This window comes from Heterocephalus glaber, unplaced genomic scaffold, assembly GCF_053883595.1.
Source record: "Heterocephalus glaber isolate CG9 unplaced genomic scaffold, H.glaber_assembly_v1.0 deba00000678, whole genome shotgun sequence".
In the NCBI taxonomy this organism is placed as follows: domain Eukaryota; kingdom Metazoa; phylum Chordata; class Mammalia; order Rodentia; family Bathyergidae; genus Heterocephalus; species Heterocephalus glaber.
In genome coordinates, this window is record NW_028258157.1 from 4191739 (window position 1) to 4209924 (window position 18186).

General features: G+C 45.2%; 1 protein-coding gene across 2 annotated transcripts in view; it reads left to right on the forward strand.

Moving 5' to 3' along the window:
• The window catches only part of Grm3 (glutamate metabotropic receptor 3), a 193579-nt gene that overhangs the window by 93809 nt on the left and 81584 nt on the right, over positions 1–18186 (forward strand). Inside the window, exon 2 of one of the 2 annotated variants that reach the window (XM_004839779.3) lies at positions 17028–17632. In XM_004839779.3, coding sequence (XP_004839836.1) covers positions 17171–17632 — 462 coding nt within the window. In that variant the 5' untranslated portion in view covers positions 17028–17170. Of the gene's footprint in view, positions 1–17027; positions 17633–18186 lie in introns of those variants that run through there. The other variant, XM_087206767.1, reaches the window with a different exon arrangement.

The following is an 18186-nucleotide window of genomic DNA, read 5'->3' on the forward strand; positions in this document are numbered from 1 at the left end:
ATACTGTAGGGATTTCAGTGGGGCCAACACACATGTGATCAAGCAAAGAGAAACACCAGGAGGAGAAAGAAGCCCAGAAGCATCTAACGTGCCCTGGCTTCCTGGCCCCCTGCCAGGGTCCCCTGGGGTGAGGACAGAATTCCCAAAGGAAAGAAGCTAAGAACGGAAAGCCAGAGCTGAGGGCCTGAAAGATCTGCTCCCCTGCGTGGTATTGATCGAGAAGCACAGCAAGGTGGCTTCACTTACGTCTGCACGACAGAAATCCTGGGGGACTGAAGGACCACGTGAAAGCAACTTCCACACGACTTCAAAAATGTCAGTTTTCACATTCAGGAATGAAAGAAACAGTGACGGAGAAAGCTGCCACTCATTGGAAAGTGTGATGAAGTATTTGTGCATTTATTTAGTCAAAAATACGGATTGCATACCTCCTCGTTGCCTGGCAATGCATCACCTGCCCCAAGGCAGGCTGACAGCGATCTCAGCAGACCTGGTGGCACTCACAAGCCAAGCTGCAGCAGCCAGTTTGTGCAGAGCTTGCCAAGTAACTTGTGCTGTGGTTTATCACATGAGCCCATAGTGTGCTTTCGTAAGGCAGATTATGGCAGGCATGTAACACAAGTCTTCTCTAGAATAATGCAGCTTGGACAAATCAAACGATGTAGGCTCTACTAGTTCCACAAGCTCACCAGCTGAGTTAACTTGTCCAGACTCGGAAAAGTGTGCTGAGTTAAAAATGAAAAGGAGTTATCTTTGTGTTTTCTAGAAGAGAAAGGAAATGAGCCATAAAAGAGAAAAGAAGTGAATGGATGAAGTGGTTGAAACTGAAGACTAAATTTAGAGTGACAAGAGATGTTCGCATCTGTTCAAGTGACCATGGGTAAGTGCAGGTTTTGAGGAGAACCATGCCGTGGACAGACTGCAGTAGAGAAGAATGCTTTGTGAAACCCAGAGAGAAGGTCGCAGTGGTCAGAAACAAAAGTCAATGAAAGGTGATTTTATCTAACAATAGCTACAGAGAAATGGAAGCCAAGTCTGTCTGCTGTGAAAACAGCAAATAAGACTTGTGGGAAACATAAGTGCAGAGAAAAGAATGTGTGGCTAAAAGATTGGGACAAGAAAGATAATTGAAACCAACTCTGATGCAATTATTCATGAACCTTTTAAATGTGAGAGGCCACCGCAGCCAAAAACAAAAGTAGACGCCTAGGATCCACTCTCAGAACTGCTACCAGAACATCTAGATCTCCCAGTTGTCTGACAGGACCTTGGGCCTCACAGTGGGCCAGAGCCACACTCCAGGGCTGGCTGCATCCAGAAAGAGGTCAGTAATCGGAAGCCTTTTGAGTCAGTCAGCTCTCTGTACCTTAATGAAAACCCTCTCTTCAACTTCAAAAGCAGAAAGGTTTACTTTGACCCGCAGTCTTAGAAGTTTCAGTTCACGGTGGGGTTGGCCTCATAGCTTTTGGGCCTGTGGGGAAACACAGCATCACGGTGGGGAGCTCATGGTAGACCCATTCTCCTAGACAAAAAGCAGAGCAAGACGGAGGGACTGGGACCCGAAGGTCCCCCGGGACATGGCCCAGTGGTAAGAAGACCTCAGCCACCACAACCAAGGGACAGCTGTCCCAAGCATAGCACCCTGGAGCCCCACGTGACAGACAGCCGTGCACCTGGACATGGTCTATCCCCACTGCAGGCTGAGGGCAGTTACATGACGAGGGCAGGGAGAGGACGGATCTTTTCGCCCTGTTCCCATTTGCCACAGGGAAGGGCACTGCCCAAGCACATCTGTGTTACATTCCCTGTGAGCAGTCGGTGGCTGTCAGAACCCCAGAAAACACATTTTCCCCGTACGTGGCAGAGGAACTGTCCTGCTCACCCTTGCGTCCTTAGCGTCAACGCAGGGCGGCAGCAGCCACTGCGGGACACAGGACCCCTCCTTCTCACCCAGAGCTTCTCACCCAGGCTAGGGATCCTCTCCTAGGGGAATGATGCTGCATGCTGGTGCCAATGTTTATATAAAACCGGCTTTGGAGCATGCCCAGCTGCACTGGCGTACCTTTCACTTTGAAGTTTCCTTGGAGTGTAATGTATGCACAGAAAACACAGGCCACAGCCTTGCCATTTGATGGGTTTTTACAAATGAAATGCACCTCCTGAGATGAGAATTCGGACCAAGAAACAGAAATGTATCCAGGCTCAGGGACTCAGGCTTCTTCCAGTCATGAGCCCCCGACACTGCCGAGGAAATCCATCCTGACTCCCAGCACCGTGCATCGCTTCTCAGGCTGGGTTTTATACAAACAGACTCATGCCATATGCACTCTTGTGATCACAGCTCTCCCTTTACCCCCTGGTGCACCGAGCCACATGTAACACAGGAGTGCCAGCGCCATGCTGATCATCTGACTGGAATGCAGACTCAGAGAAGGAAAACTGAGGCTCTGTAAGTGAGGACTTCACACTGCACTCCTCCTTGTAGGACTCAGGGAAAATCAGAATCACTCTAAAAGTTCAAAGCTATGCCAGAGACATGTGTGTCCTGCCAGGCTATGTCTTTGCGTTTCAAGTCACAGCTACATGTTGGGAGCTGCTGACAATGGGGCTTGTGCTAGAATAGAGGTGATCGATTCCTGAAACGTACACAGGGAGTCGCTAAGAGGGCAGAAAGTGACCGAGATATCTTGGCACAGACCCCGAGCGGCCATGAATTTAAAGCTCCTAATGGTTCCAGAAGGCCCAGGCCCTTTGTAGCTAAGGCCCCTATGCATTAAGACGATGAGAATTAGGTCAGACACCGTTTGGCTGGTGGAGTCTTAGCGAATTTTCTGCTCTTAGCATGGTGGTCAATTTAACGTCTTGGTGCAGACTGAGTCAGAACCAGAGGTGCCCGGTGCTCCTGGGGCCTCAATACGGCAGGAGCAGATCAAAGAAGTGGGGCTGAGCCAGCACAGACCCCCTGCCGCGAGCACCTTTCATGGGGGGGGGGTGTCTCTTCCATCTCCTGCTCTCCTGGGATGCTTAGCACCCATCAACTCTGGACACCTCGGTTCCCCAGGCCTTCCCCACACCATGCAGACGCCCAGCAACCTCCCAAGGTCAGCTCCTGCAGAGTGTGCTGGGAGATGTCACCAGGTGCTTCTGTCCATCAGGTGAGGAAATAAAGGACATAGCATAAGAGAGCCAGCCCTGGTGATCATGTGCATAGCCCAGCACATCCGTCCTGACTCCACTAGCAACAATACTAATACACTGAGTTATGCATTATTTCATTGATCCTAAAAGCCACCCCATGAGGCGGGAACAGTTGTCTTCATTTTACACATATCCAAAATTAGACATACAGGCAGCCATATGTGGTTTGGTTTGGTTCTTTTTTTTTCATGACCCTGTAAGAAATTATTTTATACTGTAAGTCAGAATGAATACTCACATACATACAAACCCAAAAACATTTCAGAAAATAATATCCATCCTTTGTGCATCAATGGTTTAATTCTACTGCTGTATATATCCTACATTCTCACCCCTCCTATTTCCTTGTACAATGTTCATTGCAGTTTACTAATGTAGACTGTGACACATGAGAAGGTCGCAAAAACTTGATTTTCCATTAGAACGACACTGACCCCTGCTCTCTCCCAGGATGCTCCTATTGGGTTCTCTAGGAATGGATTCTCAGCGCACATTGTTAAGTTTACAACCATGGTGTGCTGGTAAATATTTGACTGCCAGATCTTGGGGATGTGTCTTCTGGTTTCTACGGTGTAGACATTCCCACCACGGCCAGTTTTAAGCTACCAACGTGATGGCCTTGGCACAGCTTCCAGAAGAGAGGCCCACAGCTGGCTCTTGAGAGCCTGTGCCAGCAACTGCAGCCCACCAGTGATCTCCCGAAATATTTCAGCAAAGCAAAACTGAAAAAGTGTAGTTTCAGGTTGCTTACATCTCCAGAAGCTTCCATCTCACCAGAGATGATGTAACACTGGCATCTCACGGGCCATTTGTCAGTTGGGAGCCCTGGAGGCCTGAAACCTCAGTGTCTGATATGCACAAGTTGGCTTCTGTTTGCATACGGGATTCACACCTGCTATGACTTGTTAGTCCCTTATCTGTACTTTGACGTATCTAAAATTCCACTATTGAAAATGTTTTTCTCTTTATTTTTTAAACCGATGTTTTGGTAGATTCAAACATTTTATAGTCCTGATATTGTTAGGTTTCATCTTTGTCTCTTATCTCTGGGACCTCTGGGCTTCAGTTCATTCCCCTGAGCCACTCTCTAAGAGAATGCTTTCCTTCTCGTGGCTCTTTACATTTTTTTTCTCAGATTGGCTTGGTTGACACCATTCTGGTTGACACCATTCTGGTCATGGGCTCGGGTCTGAACCAGTCAAGGAAGCCGGGACACTGCACTCAGTAGAGTCGGGTGTCTCAGCTGCTTATTCTCCAAGAACAGATTCACCTTGCCTCACAAACACACGTGCTGGTTCCCAACAGAAAACCGAAGCGTCATTTCCAGGAAAATTGAAAACTGATTCAAACCAGTGAAGCCACCCAGGAAAAACAAGTTGTGTTTCAGCTAATGAAGATTTTGCTTCAAATAAAACTGTCCCCAAATCTTAAAGATTTTATTCAGCAAGTCAGTTCAGGTGCAATATTCAAAAGCCTTAACTGCTAGCATCAAGGTGTCAAAACAGACAAGAACCACAACCTCAGAGCTGGAACCCAAAGACACTACTGTGCCAGAATTTAGTATGTTAGTTGACACTCATGAGGAAATTCAGAGGGTTAGATGGGAGGAGCTTGTGATGATCGAGGAAAGTGGAAGAAAATTCAAAAGCCTAGGTGAGTTGTCCATTTGCCAACTGGATGGAAATATTTCAGTATTTAGCAACTAATGAATTTGTACCAGTGTGTGCCAGCTGGGTTGGTTTTAGCCTTGGTTGAATTTACTACACGATGCTATCAGATGCTACTTTTAGAAGAATTATTGGATTGTTCTTTCATAGGAGCACTCTAGAAACCCCCAAAAGGTGTCTAGTGAATAGTATTTAAGATAAATGCAAACATATACACAAAGAAAAAAAAATCAGACGGTAAAATACCCACAATGGTAGTGGAATTCATCTTTCTTACTCTTATTCATGACAAATGTAGTTTTCTTGAAATTATCCAACAAAACTTAATGGCAAGAAGTGCCAGTATTCTTCAGTATTTACCCATGTGTTAATCATTTTGGCGATCTTCAGTTTTTCTTGTAGATTTGATTTTCCATCTCACACCATTTTCTGTTACCCTGAAGTAATTCCTTTACTATTTCTCACACCGGAAGTCCACTGATGATGAAATCTCTCAGTTTAATTGCCTGTAAAAGATCTTTATTTCACCTTCATTCATGAAGTATAGGAATACTTCATTGTGTAGTAGAGATGAACTCTGTTCACCTGGTGACAGTTCTAGGCGGTGGCTGCCATTGTTTGCTGATGAGTCAGCTGTTGTCCATGGCACTGTTACCAGCACTTAGATGCTGTTTTACACTGTTTCCAAAGTTTTCTCTTTTTCTTTGATTTTATTATTTTAACTAAAATTTGCTTATAATTTTTTATTTATCTTGTTCAGGGTTTGCTGATCTTGGCTTTGTAATCTTATGTTTATCACCAAATTTGGGGGACTTTTAGCTATTACTTCGAGTAATTCTTCCCTTCCATGTTCTCTCCTTTCCTTCTGAAACCCTAATTACACATATTTTAGGCCACATAATGTCCTCCAACTGCAAAGGAAAGCTTTGTTCAATTTCTTTTCAATCTTTTTTCTACCTCAGCATATTGAATGCTTTTTTTAAAAGTCTATCTTCAAGTTTACCAACTATTTTTCCACCTCTAATTTATTGTTCCACATAAAACTTTAGTTTTAGATACTGTACATTTGAGTTCTAGAATTTCAGTGTAGTATTGTTTGTACAGTTTCCCTTTTCTGCTGAGACTCTCCAACTATTTCCATTCATTTCTTTAAGACTTTGACATGTTTGTAATAGTCCATTTAAAGTCCTTGTCTGTGAATTCCAAACTATGGGTCATTTCAGAGCCTGTCTCTAATGAAACTTTCTCTCTTTATTCTGGGTAACACTTCCCTGTTTTCTTGTATATCAAGTAAATTTTTATTGTATTCCAGCCATGGTGAAACATGTATTCATTGGAAGCCTTAATCATGGAGTGCTCTTTTAAAAGAGTTTTGAGTTTTCTTTCATCAGATAGGTAAATAATTGATGGATCATTTCGTTTTGTTGAGCTTAGTTTTCTTCCCTATGAGAGTGGGTCTGTTTTGTATTATTTCTGGCTGTGCCCCTCATTCTGAAGTGTTAGCTTTCAGGGTCCTCATGTGGCGTACAAAGTGCCAGTCGGACCTCCATATCCACAGGTTCCCACTTCCAGGTAGGAGATACTGGGGAATAGCCTAGAAAGTTCCACGAAGTGAAAGCTGAGTTTGCAGCTGCAGCCAAGCGCTCCAGGGACGAAGGCACGACCCGCACAGCCCCGAGCTCCGCAGGCCACTGCGTCTGTGTTGAACACAGTCTACTTTTCCTTGCCGCTGTCCCCTACGTGATACAGCTCAGCACCTGATCAGACTGCACTCGCTGTACCGTAAAGTCGTGTAGCTCACCGCAAGGCCGTGGGGGGATGTGTGCAGGCTACAGGCAAACACTGTTCCATGTTATCTGAGGGGCTTGGGCACCTGAAATGTCGGTATCCGCGGGGAATCTGAGAGCCAGACTCTTGCAGATAGCGGGGGACGACTCTACGCCACCTCCTGTGCCAGCCTCTCTCTCGACCCGGGTGCGGACAGTGACCTTGCCGGGCCTCGTTGCGTGGCACCATCCGCGCAACCCGAGGTCACCCTCTGCACAACAGGAGTCCCGCGCGGGCCGCTGCCCTTCCAGGGGGAAGTGCGGGCTCTCCCTGCTCTGCTCCTTTCTCCTGAGAATCAGTTTGCTTGCTGCATTTTGTTCATTTTTATGAGTGTTTTCAGCAAGGAAAGCAAGTCCAGCACCAGCTACAAGGACACAGCCACAGCAGAATGCAGCTACAGGTCTTCTAACGACCTCACTTAGAGCTGGGTGAGGTAGTGCTCTGCAGTCTGCCGCTTGTGTCCTAAGAAAGCTTTGAGGGACGGAGGTGATATTTTTGTAGAAAGATGTATGATGTATGTTTTCTTCTGCAGTTTGAACAATAATGATAAAATCTTCCTAAACCCTAATTTTAACTCTACATTTGCCACTATCACCTGAATAGTTTAATAACTTGCATTCTTTGTCCCCTTCTGTCTCTCTCTTTAGCGATAGATATTATAATTCTTTCTCACCAGAATCAGTAAGAGCTATTGGCTGCGTCACCAATAGGAGAAGTCCTGGCACTGGTGTTCCTCCCTTCGGCCCCTTCCTTGTCTTGTCAGAGCCAGAGGGAGAGCTTTCGACAAATCCTGTTTCTGAGCTCTGCTGCATGCCAACAAAGGCAGGCTGCAGGGGTTGTGTATGGGTGTGTGGGGTCCAGGTCAGAGGCGTTGTAATGGGGCAAGGAAAGTTGGGGATGAACAATCAGGGAAATGGCAGCACACGTGCACATGCACACACACACATGCCACATGCACACACACACACACACACACACACACATACACACACGAGGGATATACTGTGCACTTTGGTGTTTAGGAAAGCGAAGACTGACTTGGAAAGGAGGTGAATGAATCTTTCATATATTCTGCCTTGAGTGACCTGACCAAGTTGAAATTACTGCTGGTAAATTACCAGCAGTCACCCTAAGGACCAAAGCTTTAACACAACTGTAAATCTGTTTGTTGACCTCATAAAAACACTTTTCTAAATTTGAAAGGTAAAGAGAAGGAGGATACAATTTTTTTTCCTTTCATGTTGGTCCAAGGCCATGGAGGACAGTGGGCTGGTCTCCTCTGGCTGCCCCTCTCCATGGGCGGTGAAGCTCACCTCAGTGGGATCACCAGGCCCCCAGCTTCTCCCTCTTCTCTGCAGGTGAAACAGCCCCCCAGCAAAGCGTCACCTCCATTGCTCCCACTGCTCAACCTAGTTTCTTGGTTCTGTGACATCGCACACACACTGCGGGATTCACGTAGTCCCAAACTCAAGGCCTGTGAGGGAAAGATGAGCTCCCGGCCCTGCCCCTGCCTGTTGGTGACCGGGCCCCTCTGTTCCCTGCCTCCCAGGAGTGGAGCCCGTCCTCGGTTACTCCTGGGTCGGTCTTCATCCCATAGACCAACGATACACATGCTATTTCTAGTTTCTCCAAATGTCTCGACTTTGCCAGACCTAATGTATACTTTTTCCCTCTGAAAAGGAAAGTTTAACATGAGAACCAACAGTTTAACATTGAGAAGTCAAACTGGAATTGCTTTCGGGAAATTTCTCTACTGTCAAAGTGGAATCTTTACCCACTGTAGCACCATTTTGAAAATGATCTTTTTTCATTGATTTTATTCATTCTTTTCCAGGAATTTTCAAATAATTTTACTAGTCTCCTGAATAAGCTCTCAAAAAGTTAGATGCTCCCTGAAATTTATTGTTTAACCAGCATTTGATAGTGTGTTTGTGCTCTGGGAAAACAATAATTTCTAACTCATTGTCCTTGATAACAGGTGCTTATAATCGAATGGGGAAAAAATAATTTTCAATTAAAAACTAAGCAAATAAAACATAAAACAAAAGATGACCCCATGACAAACTTAGCACATAGTACACAGGCATGCCATGAATGGAGGCCACCAAGAGGGGCCACGTTTACACCTGCTGAATGTGGTAAGGCTTTAATCAGCTGTTCATAAAGTTTTCTGCAAAAAAATACTTTTCTTCCTCTACTAAGAGCAAAGGAATTGCAATCATGTACTGATACAGTCTGCTATTAAAAATGCTAGTATAACTAAGCCTTTTTTTACTCAAATAAAAATAACAATTGATCACATACCACACACACAAATAGCAGTGTACACGCACTGGCTATGCTGTTTGCTGTCTATAATTTCAGCAGCTGAAAAATCATAAAGTCCCTGTGGAACCAGGACACTAGGACTCAGCATCATGCTGCTCCAGGCTGGTGGTCAGCAGGCGCAAAGCACTCTCAGAAACCCTTCCACAACTGAAGGGCTCCTTGCTGGAGAGAACAGCGGCCTTTCCTTACCATGCTAAACTACTTATTCATTGCATCCAAGGGGCTGTGTTTCCACACAAAGCTTCTAAGCAAAGTCTGGACAGGAGGGAAGCACACTCCAGAGCAGCTGCCCATCCGGTGGACCCGTCCCTCTGCCTCCCTGTGAGGAGGCTGGGCTGAGGGCCTCAGGCGCTGCGGACCCTCCAGGGCTGCCGCTCATCTGGGAACGCTCTGCTGGCCTTGCTCTGCCAAAGGAGCCGGAGGAAGGGGTCCGTCCCCCACAGTCGCATAAGCTGTGACAAAGGCAAACAGAGACTGAATCTAGCTGGTGCCTCTGTTCTTTAATATTAAATTTTCATTTCTTCTTTTAGTTTCTTAGGACCTCATTTTAAATAATTCTAAGTGTTTGAAAATTAAGCATGACCCCAGAGTCTTAATCATTATAAATTCTGCCTTAAGGAAAAAGTAAATAAGAAAATACTAAGTGTCTTTAAACATGCCTCTAATTGATTTCTGATTTGTTATTCTGTGAGACTACATTAACTATGACTTAATGATGCCCCGTCAGAGAGCTTAAAAAATACTTTACATGACAGTGTTAGAAGTCAGCTCGGCTTAATGGTCTGCTAATTTTTAGATTTACATAATATATGTGGTGTGAAAGGATTGCTTTTTGAGTCATGCACTTAATAGCAATTGTCACATTTAAGCAAAGCCATGGCATACCTGCGTTCAAGATGTCTGCAAATGATGGGGTGAGTTGGCAAAAAGAGATGAGTACTTTCCACACTATCTACATGACAAATGTTCGAGCATTGAGCATGTTTTTGACAGCAAGGATGGTGTTTGTCTATAATTAAATTATAGATCCCAGGTATCCAGTTCACAGCCTAGCATGTGCATAGGAGGTTCATGAATGTATCTCTGAAGCTTTAAAATATGCATGTTTCTTATTTAATATTCTCCTGGCCAAAATCTTAGGAGTAAATGTAGGTCATTCAGGGGCCACGTCTCTCCTCAGGAACCCACCTCAGCTGCAGTTTCCAAATGCAAAGCAGCATTTTCTTTTGGGTATATACGGTTGGGTAGCCCTGATCAGAAATGCTTGGGATCAGAATTGTTTCAGGTTTCATGTTTTTTTAATTTTGGAATTTCTGTAGATACATAATGAAATATCTTGGGGATGGGGCCCAAGTCCAAACATGAAATTCATTTACATGTCACACCTGACTTATGCACGCAACCAGTGCCCCTGCATTTTGGTTGTAACCCATGAGTCCTGGTATGCAATTCCAACTCGTGCTATCGCGCAAGTGTTCAAATCATTTCGGATTTTGGAGCATTTTCGAGTTTTTAATTAAAGATATGCAACATGCAGAAAGCACTTCCCAAATTTCTACTCGTGCAGTCAGTCTTACCATCAAGGAGCATGAGAGAAGAACACGAGGTACAAACAGCCCATCTCCCTTCTTTACTGCCCCTTTCCTGTGTCATGAATATGACAGTAAGGAGTCACTTGCAAACACAAATGGTGTGGAAGTCTACAGCTCTTCAAGACTCACTCACGGAATATATTCTGGGCGAGACACTATGCCAGGTCCTAGACTCACGGAGATAGGCACCGCAGCCTCTCCGTGTGCCTCGGCTAGACCAACACAGACTCCCACTGCTCCTGCAACATGACAGCTCCGTGAAGCCTCTCCAGCAGGTGTGCTTTGCCAGCAGAGCAGCTCCCACAGGTTGCAGGGCCATCTTTCCTCCTCGAGAGTCCAAGTACTCACACTTTCTTCTCATCCACGAGATGTCTGGCCTTCTTCGAATCAGCTCTTCTCTCTCATTAGTCAGATGAAAAGATGATTTTACAGAGCATCTCCACATCTTTATCATTAGCAATAGTGATCGTGGTGGTTTCTCTTCAAAGGGAATTACACGTAAAGATCAAAGAGATACCGGAAATTGACATGAAATTTAAAAAGTGCTACTACAATGTCAAGTTTTTCAAAAAAATATTATTATTAGACTTTTTATTGCACAGTAGCAGATCTCCCAGGGCCTGAGATTCTCACCTAAATAAATAAACAAAGCCAAACTCAGCTGACAGGGTCTCAGGAAAATAACTCATCTTTGCCCCACGTGAGGAAACAGTCAGAGAGCGGAAAGCCGGGTTGGAAAGGGCTCAGCTAACAGGAGAAGGGGCAATGCCAAAAACGTTGGCATGAACAGGAGACTTCTGTCTCAATTTTTGCATTGAGGGTTTTTTTGTTGGTGGCTGAACAATCCCGAGTGCTGTGCCATTTCATTACATGAGGAAACAAGTATGCTTCATAAGAGAAATAGCAGGTATTTCTTGAACAAGCTACAGCTGGAACATAGAGCAGGAAGTAAACAGTTCGCCCCAGGAAGGAGGAGAGGAAAGAACACGGACTTCACTGCCAGTAATGGTGGAGTCTTAGATGACGGTCAGGTGTTTGCCAGAACACAAGTCAAAGGCATTCCCGGCACAGGCGACAGCCCTGACAGGGGGGCGCCACTGTCCGGGCTCCCCAGAAGTGCATGTGAAGGTCTGGATGGCCCAGCAGATGGTCATGGCGGCAGCAAGACTCGGAGCTGGGCAGGGACAGAGCAGCAGAGGCTGTGCTGGAGGGTCTCCCCCTGGGACACACTCAGACTCTTCACGTTTGCTGATAGCTCTGACAGCATGCAGAGGCATGGCTCTCTGGCATCCAGATCCAATCTGGCAGCAGGTGGGAGCCCTTTCTCCATCACCCCACCAACACAGTCACCCACAAAAGGTGGCCAGCAGCAGGCAGACGCCAGTACTCAGGCATGTAGCCACACCTGCAGGAGGGAGCAGAGCTCGAGCTACCAAGCTGCTGAGCTGGGAGGCACTGGGAGGCGGGCAACAGGGTTCACGTGTGTGCTCTTGGGCTGCTGCACACCAGGGTTTTGGAAAGCATCCCAGAAGACCCCTGCCTGCTGTCCAAACATGATCCTCTTCACAGGGCTTTGCCCGATTTCCAGTGGGTGCATTACTCTTGCTTACAAAGCAGTCCCAAGCTACACTGCACTGCTGAAATTCGAGGCCACATCAGGAACCACCCAGTACTGCTACAGGATGCAGTCAGCAGTTACACTTCTGCCATCTGCAGGTCTACAGGGTGGACAATGCACTTCAAGTGTGCACATTTGAGAAGGGCATCTCAGCCTATTCCACACAAAGGTGCTTCGGGACTGCTTGCAGCTCTGTAGAACCTCCCGCTATGGTCCTGCTGCAGGGGACGAGAAGCCAGCACCTGGGGACAGAGAGGGGGTTAAGCAGCTAGCCCCTTCAGGGCTCAGCTGGAAGAGCCAGAAAGGGTGGAGCAGTGAAGCCTTCAGAGTGCAGGTTTCTGACTTGAGCGCCTGGCTATGGAGAACTTGTTCAGAAGTCAGGGAGGGCGGAAAACTGGTGGCCTTGAGCATCAGAGGGCTGTGTGGGCAAAGCTGTCAGTAAGTAGCTAGCCCAGGAGTCTGCAGCTCTTTAAGTGGTGGTCAAGACTATGAAATAGAAGAGATAGCTGAGGAGTCAGGGGCTGGGAGAAAAGGGGAGGAGCAGCTGCTCAGAAGGGCAGTTGGGGAAGTATCGGAGATGAGGTATGAGTGAGAAGCCTGGGGGAGCTGTAGCCAGCAGGGCATCGTCCAAGTTTCAGTGAAGGCCGCGGAGAATGAGGGCCAGACCACAGTGGGCTGATCAGATGGAGAGCCCAGCAAATCAGGAGCAGCTTTTCCAAAGAGGCCAAGAGGCCCTGGGCTGGAAGGGAGTGGCACCAGGTCAGAGACTGAGGCAGGCAGGTGGCGGGAAAATGCGGAGTGGCTCGTGTTTGGTTTTGCTCTCAAGTGGGAAGGGGAGAGTCCTTAAAAAGGGTGAGTCAGAGAGAGAGTGAGCCAGTCCCAGCACCTGGAAGGAAGCTCCCCCACAGCCATCCCAAGCTCCTAGAGCAGAGAAGGTGAGCCGGTCCCAGCACCCAGAAGGAAGCTCCCTGCCTCCATCCCAGGCTCCTAGGGCAGAGAAGCTGAGCCAGTGCCAGCACCCAGAAGGAAGCTCTCCACCTCCATCCCAGGCTCCTAGGGCAGAGAAGGTGAGCTGGTCCCAGCACCTGGAAGGAAGCTCCCCCACCACCATCCCAAGCTCCTAGGGCAGAGAAGGTGAGCCACATGGGCCCCAGAAGCAACCCCCCACCCCATGGAAATGAGAAGACATGTAAACAAGCCTCAAAAACAGACTTTTGGATCACCTACAGCAACCCCAAAGGGAAACAAGATGGAACAATCTGATACTCAACCACCTGGAATCTCTGAACTGGCAACAAAAGAGGATGTGGGAAAAATGAAATCAGAAATAATTACTCAGATAACAGCAAAGATTTTGCTCATGGTGCAAGACATGATTAATAAATCTAGAGAGGACACAGATAAAAAAATAGAGGATCTGAGGAACATGATGGAATCCCAACATAGGAAACAAATGAAATCCATAGAACAGATACAAAGAGATTTCCAAGAGATTAAAAACTCCATTGAAAGTCTGGGCAGCAGAATGAACCAACGTGAGGATAGAATTTCAGATATAAAAGATAAGATTGCAATTAGTGAGGAGGAAAAGAAAAATTGCTTTAAAATTGTAAGTGAACAGGAGAAATCAATCCAGCAGCTGCTAGACAATGCAAAGAAGAATAACATAAGACTGATTGGAGTCAATGAAGAAACAGGAGAGAGTGCAAATGACATAAAAAAAAACTCTTCACAGAAGTGATGGCAGAAAACTTCCCAAACAGGGGAAAAGAACTTGACACACAGATAAGTAAAGCATATAGGACTCCAGCTAGCCTTGATCAAAAAAAATCTACACATAGGCATATAATAGTTAGGATTCCAGAAATCCAACAGAAGAATAAAATTCTATAAGCAGTGAGAGAAAAGAAACAAATCACATACAAAGGAAAGCCCATCAGAATCACAGCAGACTTCTCAATGCAAACCCTCAAGGCAAGAAGAGCTTGGAGTGATGTATTTCAAGCCCTAAAGGAAAACAGCCTCCAACCCAGATTGATGTACCCTGCAAAACTATCTTTCAAAATTGATGGAGAAATAAGATACTTTCATGATAAAGAGCACCTGAGGAACTTCATGAATACCAAACCGGCACTCCAAAAAATTTTAGACAATACCCTAGGAAAAGACAATGAGGATCACAACCCCAGGAAGACCAGCAGAATGAATCCACTGGGTGTGACAAATTAAACGCAAAGAGGGAGAATCCAACAAAAAGAAAAAGTCATGACAAGGCTTTTAAAACTTTTGACTTCATCTCCCTAATGAGTGTATAATTCAATCTTCTCATTGTACTGATTAGTATTTTTCTGATTCTAGAGTTGCACACCATTCCTTGTGCTATACTGGCTATTTATCATCTTCTTATGTCTACATTTTAATTGGGTTGTCTATTAATGAGCTCTAAGAATTCTTTATATATTCTGCTCATAGGTTGTATGCATTGTAAATATGGTCTGTTTAAGGACTACTTTTCATTTTAATGATGTCATTTAAAGTTCTAAATTTTGATGGAATCTCATTTATCAATTTTTTTCTTTTATACCTCATGTCTGTTGTATCCTAGGTAGTTCTTGCCTACCCTGAATTCATAAATATTTTCCCTTATAATTTCTTCTTAAAGTTTCATACTTTTAGGCTTTGTTATTTAGGTTCATAGATCCCTTCAAGTTATTTTCATGTATGGAAAAAAAGGGTTGAGGTTAATTTTTTATATACAGATAACCAGGTGTTCTAGTGCTGTTTGCTGAAGACACTATCTCCTCCTCAGCTCTTGAATTGAGTTATTCTATAAAATGCTAATGTTAAATAATCTTTCAAAACTCAGTGGACCATATATGTGTGGTTTTATTTCTACATTCTCTGTTTTATTCAAATGATCTATATGTCTTTCCTTACACCAACACTGCCTTGATTACTGTAGCTTTAGAAGAAGTCTTAAAATTGGGTGCTAAATGTCTTCCAACACTGTTTTTGTTTTTGTTTTTGTTTTTGGCTTTTCTGGGTCCTTACATAACTTTTCTGGGTCCTTACTCCTACATAACTTTCAAATTTCAATATTCAGTTCTTCATTTATAGCAAGTATACACAGACCTGAATTTTTATATATATCTTGTGTTTTCTAATCCTGCTAAATTCAAGTACAAGTTCTAGGGGCTCCTAGAGATTTCTTAGTATTTTCTCTGTAGATGATCATTTCATCTACATATAAAGATTTTGCTTCTGCCATGCCAATCCTATTATAGTTGTGTCATTTTATTGCCAGACTATTTTGGTGGGGCCTAGGTTTCAAAGTTTAATGAACAGATAAAGAGTAAGCATATCTGCCCTTATTCTCCACCTTAAGGAGAAAGCATTGTATCTTCTCCCTTCATACAAGGCATTCTCGCTGGAAGTATGGAGTACATGTCTTTAATCTGTTGAAAAGGTTCTGTTCTACTTCTAGTCTCCTGATAGCTTTTACCACGAACAGCTGTAGAATTTAGTCCAATACTTTTTCTCCAACTAGTGACAGGATCATATGGTCTTTTCCTTTCCTCTGTTAAAATGATGACTTTTGGGGGTGGATCTTCCAATGCTGAACCAACGCTGCCATCCCTATAACAAAACCACTTTCTACATCCTGCCAGATCTGACTTCTAATAGTTTGTTTTGTTAAACAAATTTCTATTTATGTTCATACTTTTTTCTTCTTTTATCTTTATCCAGTTTTAGGATTAGCACAATGTTGAGTTCCTAAAATGAGGGGAGAAGTGTTCCTTCTTTTTTCTGCTTTAATTGTTTGATATAATTTATCAGTTAAAATGTTTATGAGCCTGCTGTTGTCATATAGGTAGGTTTTCAAGCTAGGAATATACTTTCTTTAATAGGTGCTATTCAAATTTTATATTTCCTCCAGAGTTAGTTCCATTATTTTGTCTTCTAAGTTACTTCTTAGAAGTTGTCAATTTTATTTCAAAAGATCTTTGTAATATGCTTTCTATATCCTTTTAAATTCTGTAAAATCTGTGGTAATGTCTCCTAGATCTTGATATTGTAATTTTAAAAATGTATAACTGATATTGTGTAACAGGAAGAAAAGGTCTAAAAGAGCAGGGGAATTGGGAGGGGTAGGGGAAGGGAAAAAAGGGAAAAGAAAAAATATGAGAAGAGGAAAAAAATGGAAACAAGTTCTTTGCAGATAGGGAAGGGTGGAGGGGGTGAAGGGAGGGCAAGGGAAGGGGAAAAAAACAAGAACCAAGAGACTCATGTAATGGTACAAGATCCCAATGATGAATGTAACTGTATTTTATTCCAAAAATGTACCAATAAAGTTTATGGGGAAAAAAATTTAAAAAACTACCTTCACAGAGCTGAGAAAACTAAAAAAATAAAAATAAAAAAAGGGTGAGTCGACAAATACAGCTGAATGAGATGCAGGTTCCCATCTGTGTTGCCATGCTACCAAAGCCAATGCCAGTGGCTGGGGACAGACAGTGCTGGCCTTGTTGCCGCTCAGCTGAGTCTACACCCTATGACCCAGGTCAGGTCACTCTCCTGCTTTGTCCTACTGTCCACTGCTGGGAGGTGGGACCACTGACATCCACACCACAGCACGTCTCCAGGGCTGGGTGGGTGCCTGTGGGTGCCGTGCAGCCAGGTCCTCGCACATGGAGCATGGTGACCTGAGTCAGTACCCACCACCATCTACGTGGGGACCACTGAGGGACCACTGTGCTCTCCTCATCTTGTGTGCTCATGTGACTTTTGTCTCTTTAGGGACCTCTGATGGGCTGTTAGTCTGATACTCCCTCATTTGAAGCAGAGGCCACAGCCCCACCTGGAAATGAGCAAGGAGGACTAGCGGCACCAGGGGCTCCACCCGTGCGGTCCACCAGAGCCGCAGAGCCGGGCTCCTGAAGATGCTGGCAAGACTGCAAGTTCTTACCTTGGCTTTGTTTTCAAAGGGATTTTTCCTTTGTTTAGGGGACCATAACTTTCAGAGGAAGGAGATTAAAATAGAAGGTGACCTTGTTTTGGGGGGCCTGTTTCCTATTAATGAGAAAGGCACTGGGACTGAGGATTGTGGGCGAATCAATGAAGACCGGGGCATCCAGCGCTTGGAGGCCATGCTGTTTGCAATCGATGAGATCAACAAGGACAACTACTTGCTGCCTGGAGTGAAGCTGGGTGTCCACATTCTGGATACATGTTCAAGGGACACCTATGCCCTGGAGCAGTCACTGGAGTTCGTCAGGGCCTCACTGACCAAGGTGGACGAAGCAGAGTACATGTGTCCTGATGGATCCTATGCCATCCAGGAAAACCTCCCTCTGCTCATTGCAGGCGTCATCGGCGGCTCTTACAGCAGTGTCTCCATACAGGTAAGGGGTGCATCTGAGGCTCAAAGGCACATTTCCGAGCTTATGTGACTCAAGGGACAAGGGCAGAAAAATGGGTGATATTAGCAATACAATATTAACCTTTCTCTCCCAATGAAAATTGTTCAGAAGTTTATCAGGCAGCTACTGCAGCAATACAAACTGACCCCCATCTTCAGCGGCCCACACAAGTAGGCATGAGTTTGTAAGTCTGAAGGTGCAGTAGAGTGCTCGGTGGAGGCTGGGCTTGGCCGTGGGGGGCTGTGCAGGGGGGCCTACATAACAGGCCAGGCCAGCCCAAGCTCCTCCTTCCTGGAGGACAGCAGAGGGATGGGCGAGTGCAGACTCACCTGTGCAAGCCTCTCTCCAGCTCTGCCTGTGTCGCATCTGCCAGCACCCAGTTAGCAGAAGCAACTCTCGGGGCTGAGGAGAAGAAAGAATGCCCTGCCCACAGAACATGCCACAGTCCACTGAGTGTCCTGAGATGAGCTGGTGATGGGAACCACAAGGAGGGCCAGCATCCCTGAGCACAGGCCGATTTGTACTAAAGCACCGTT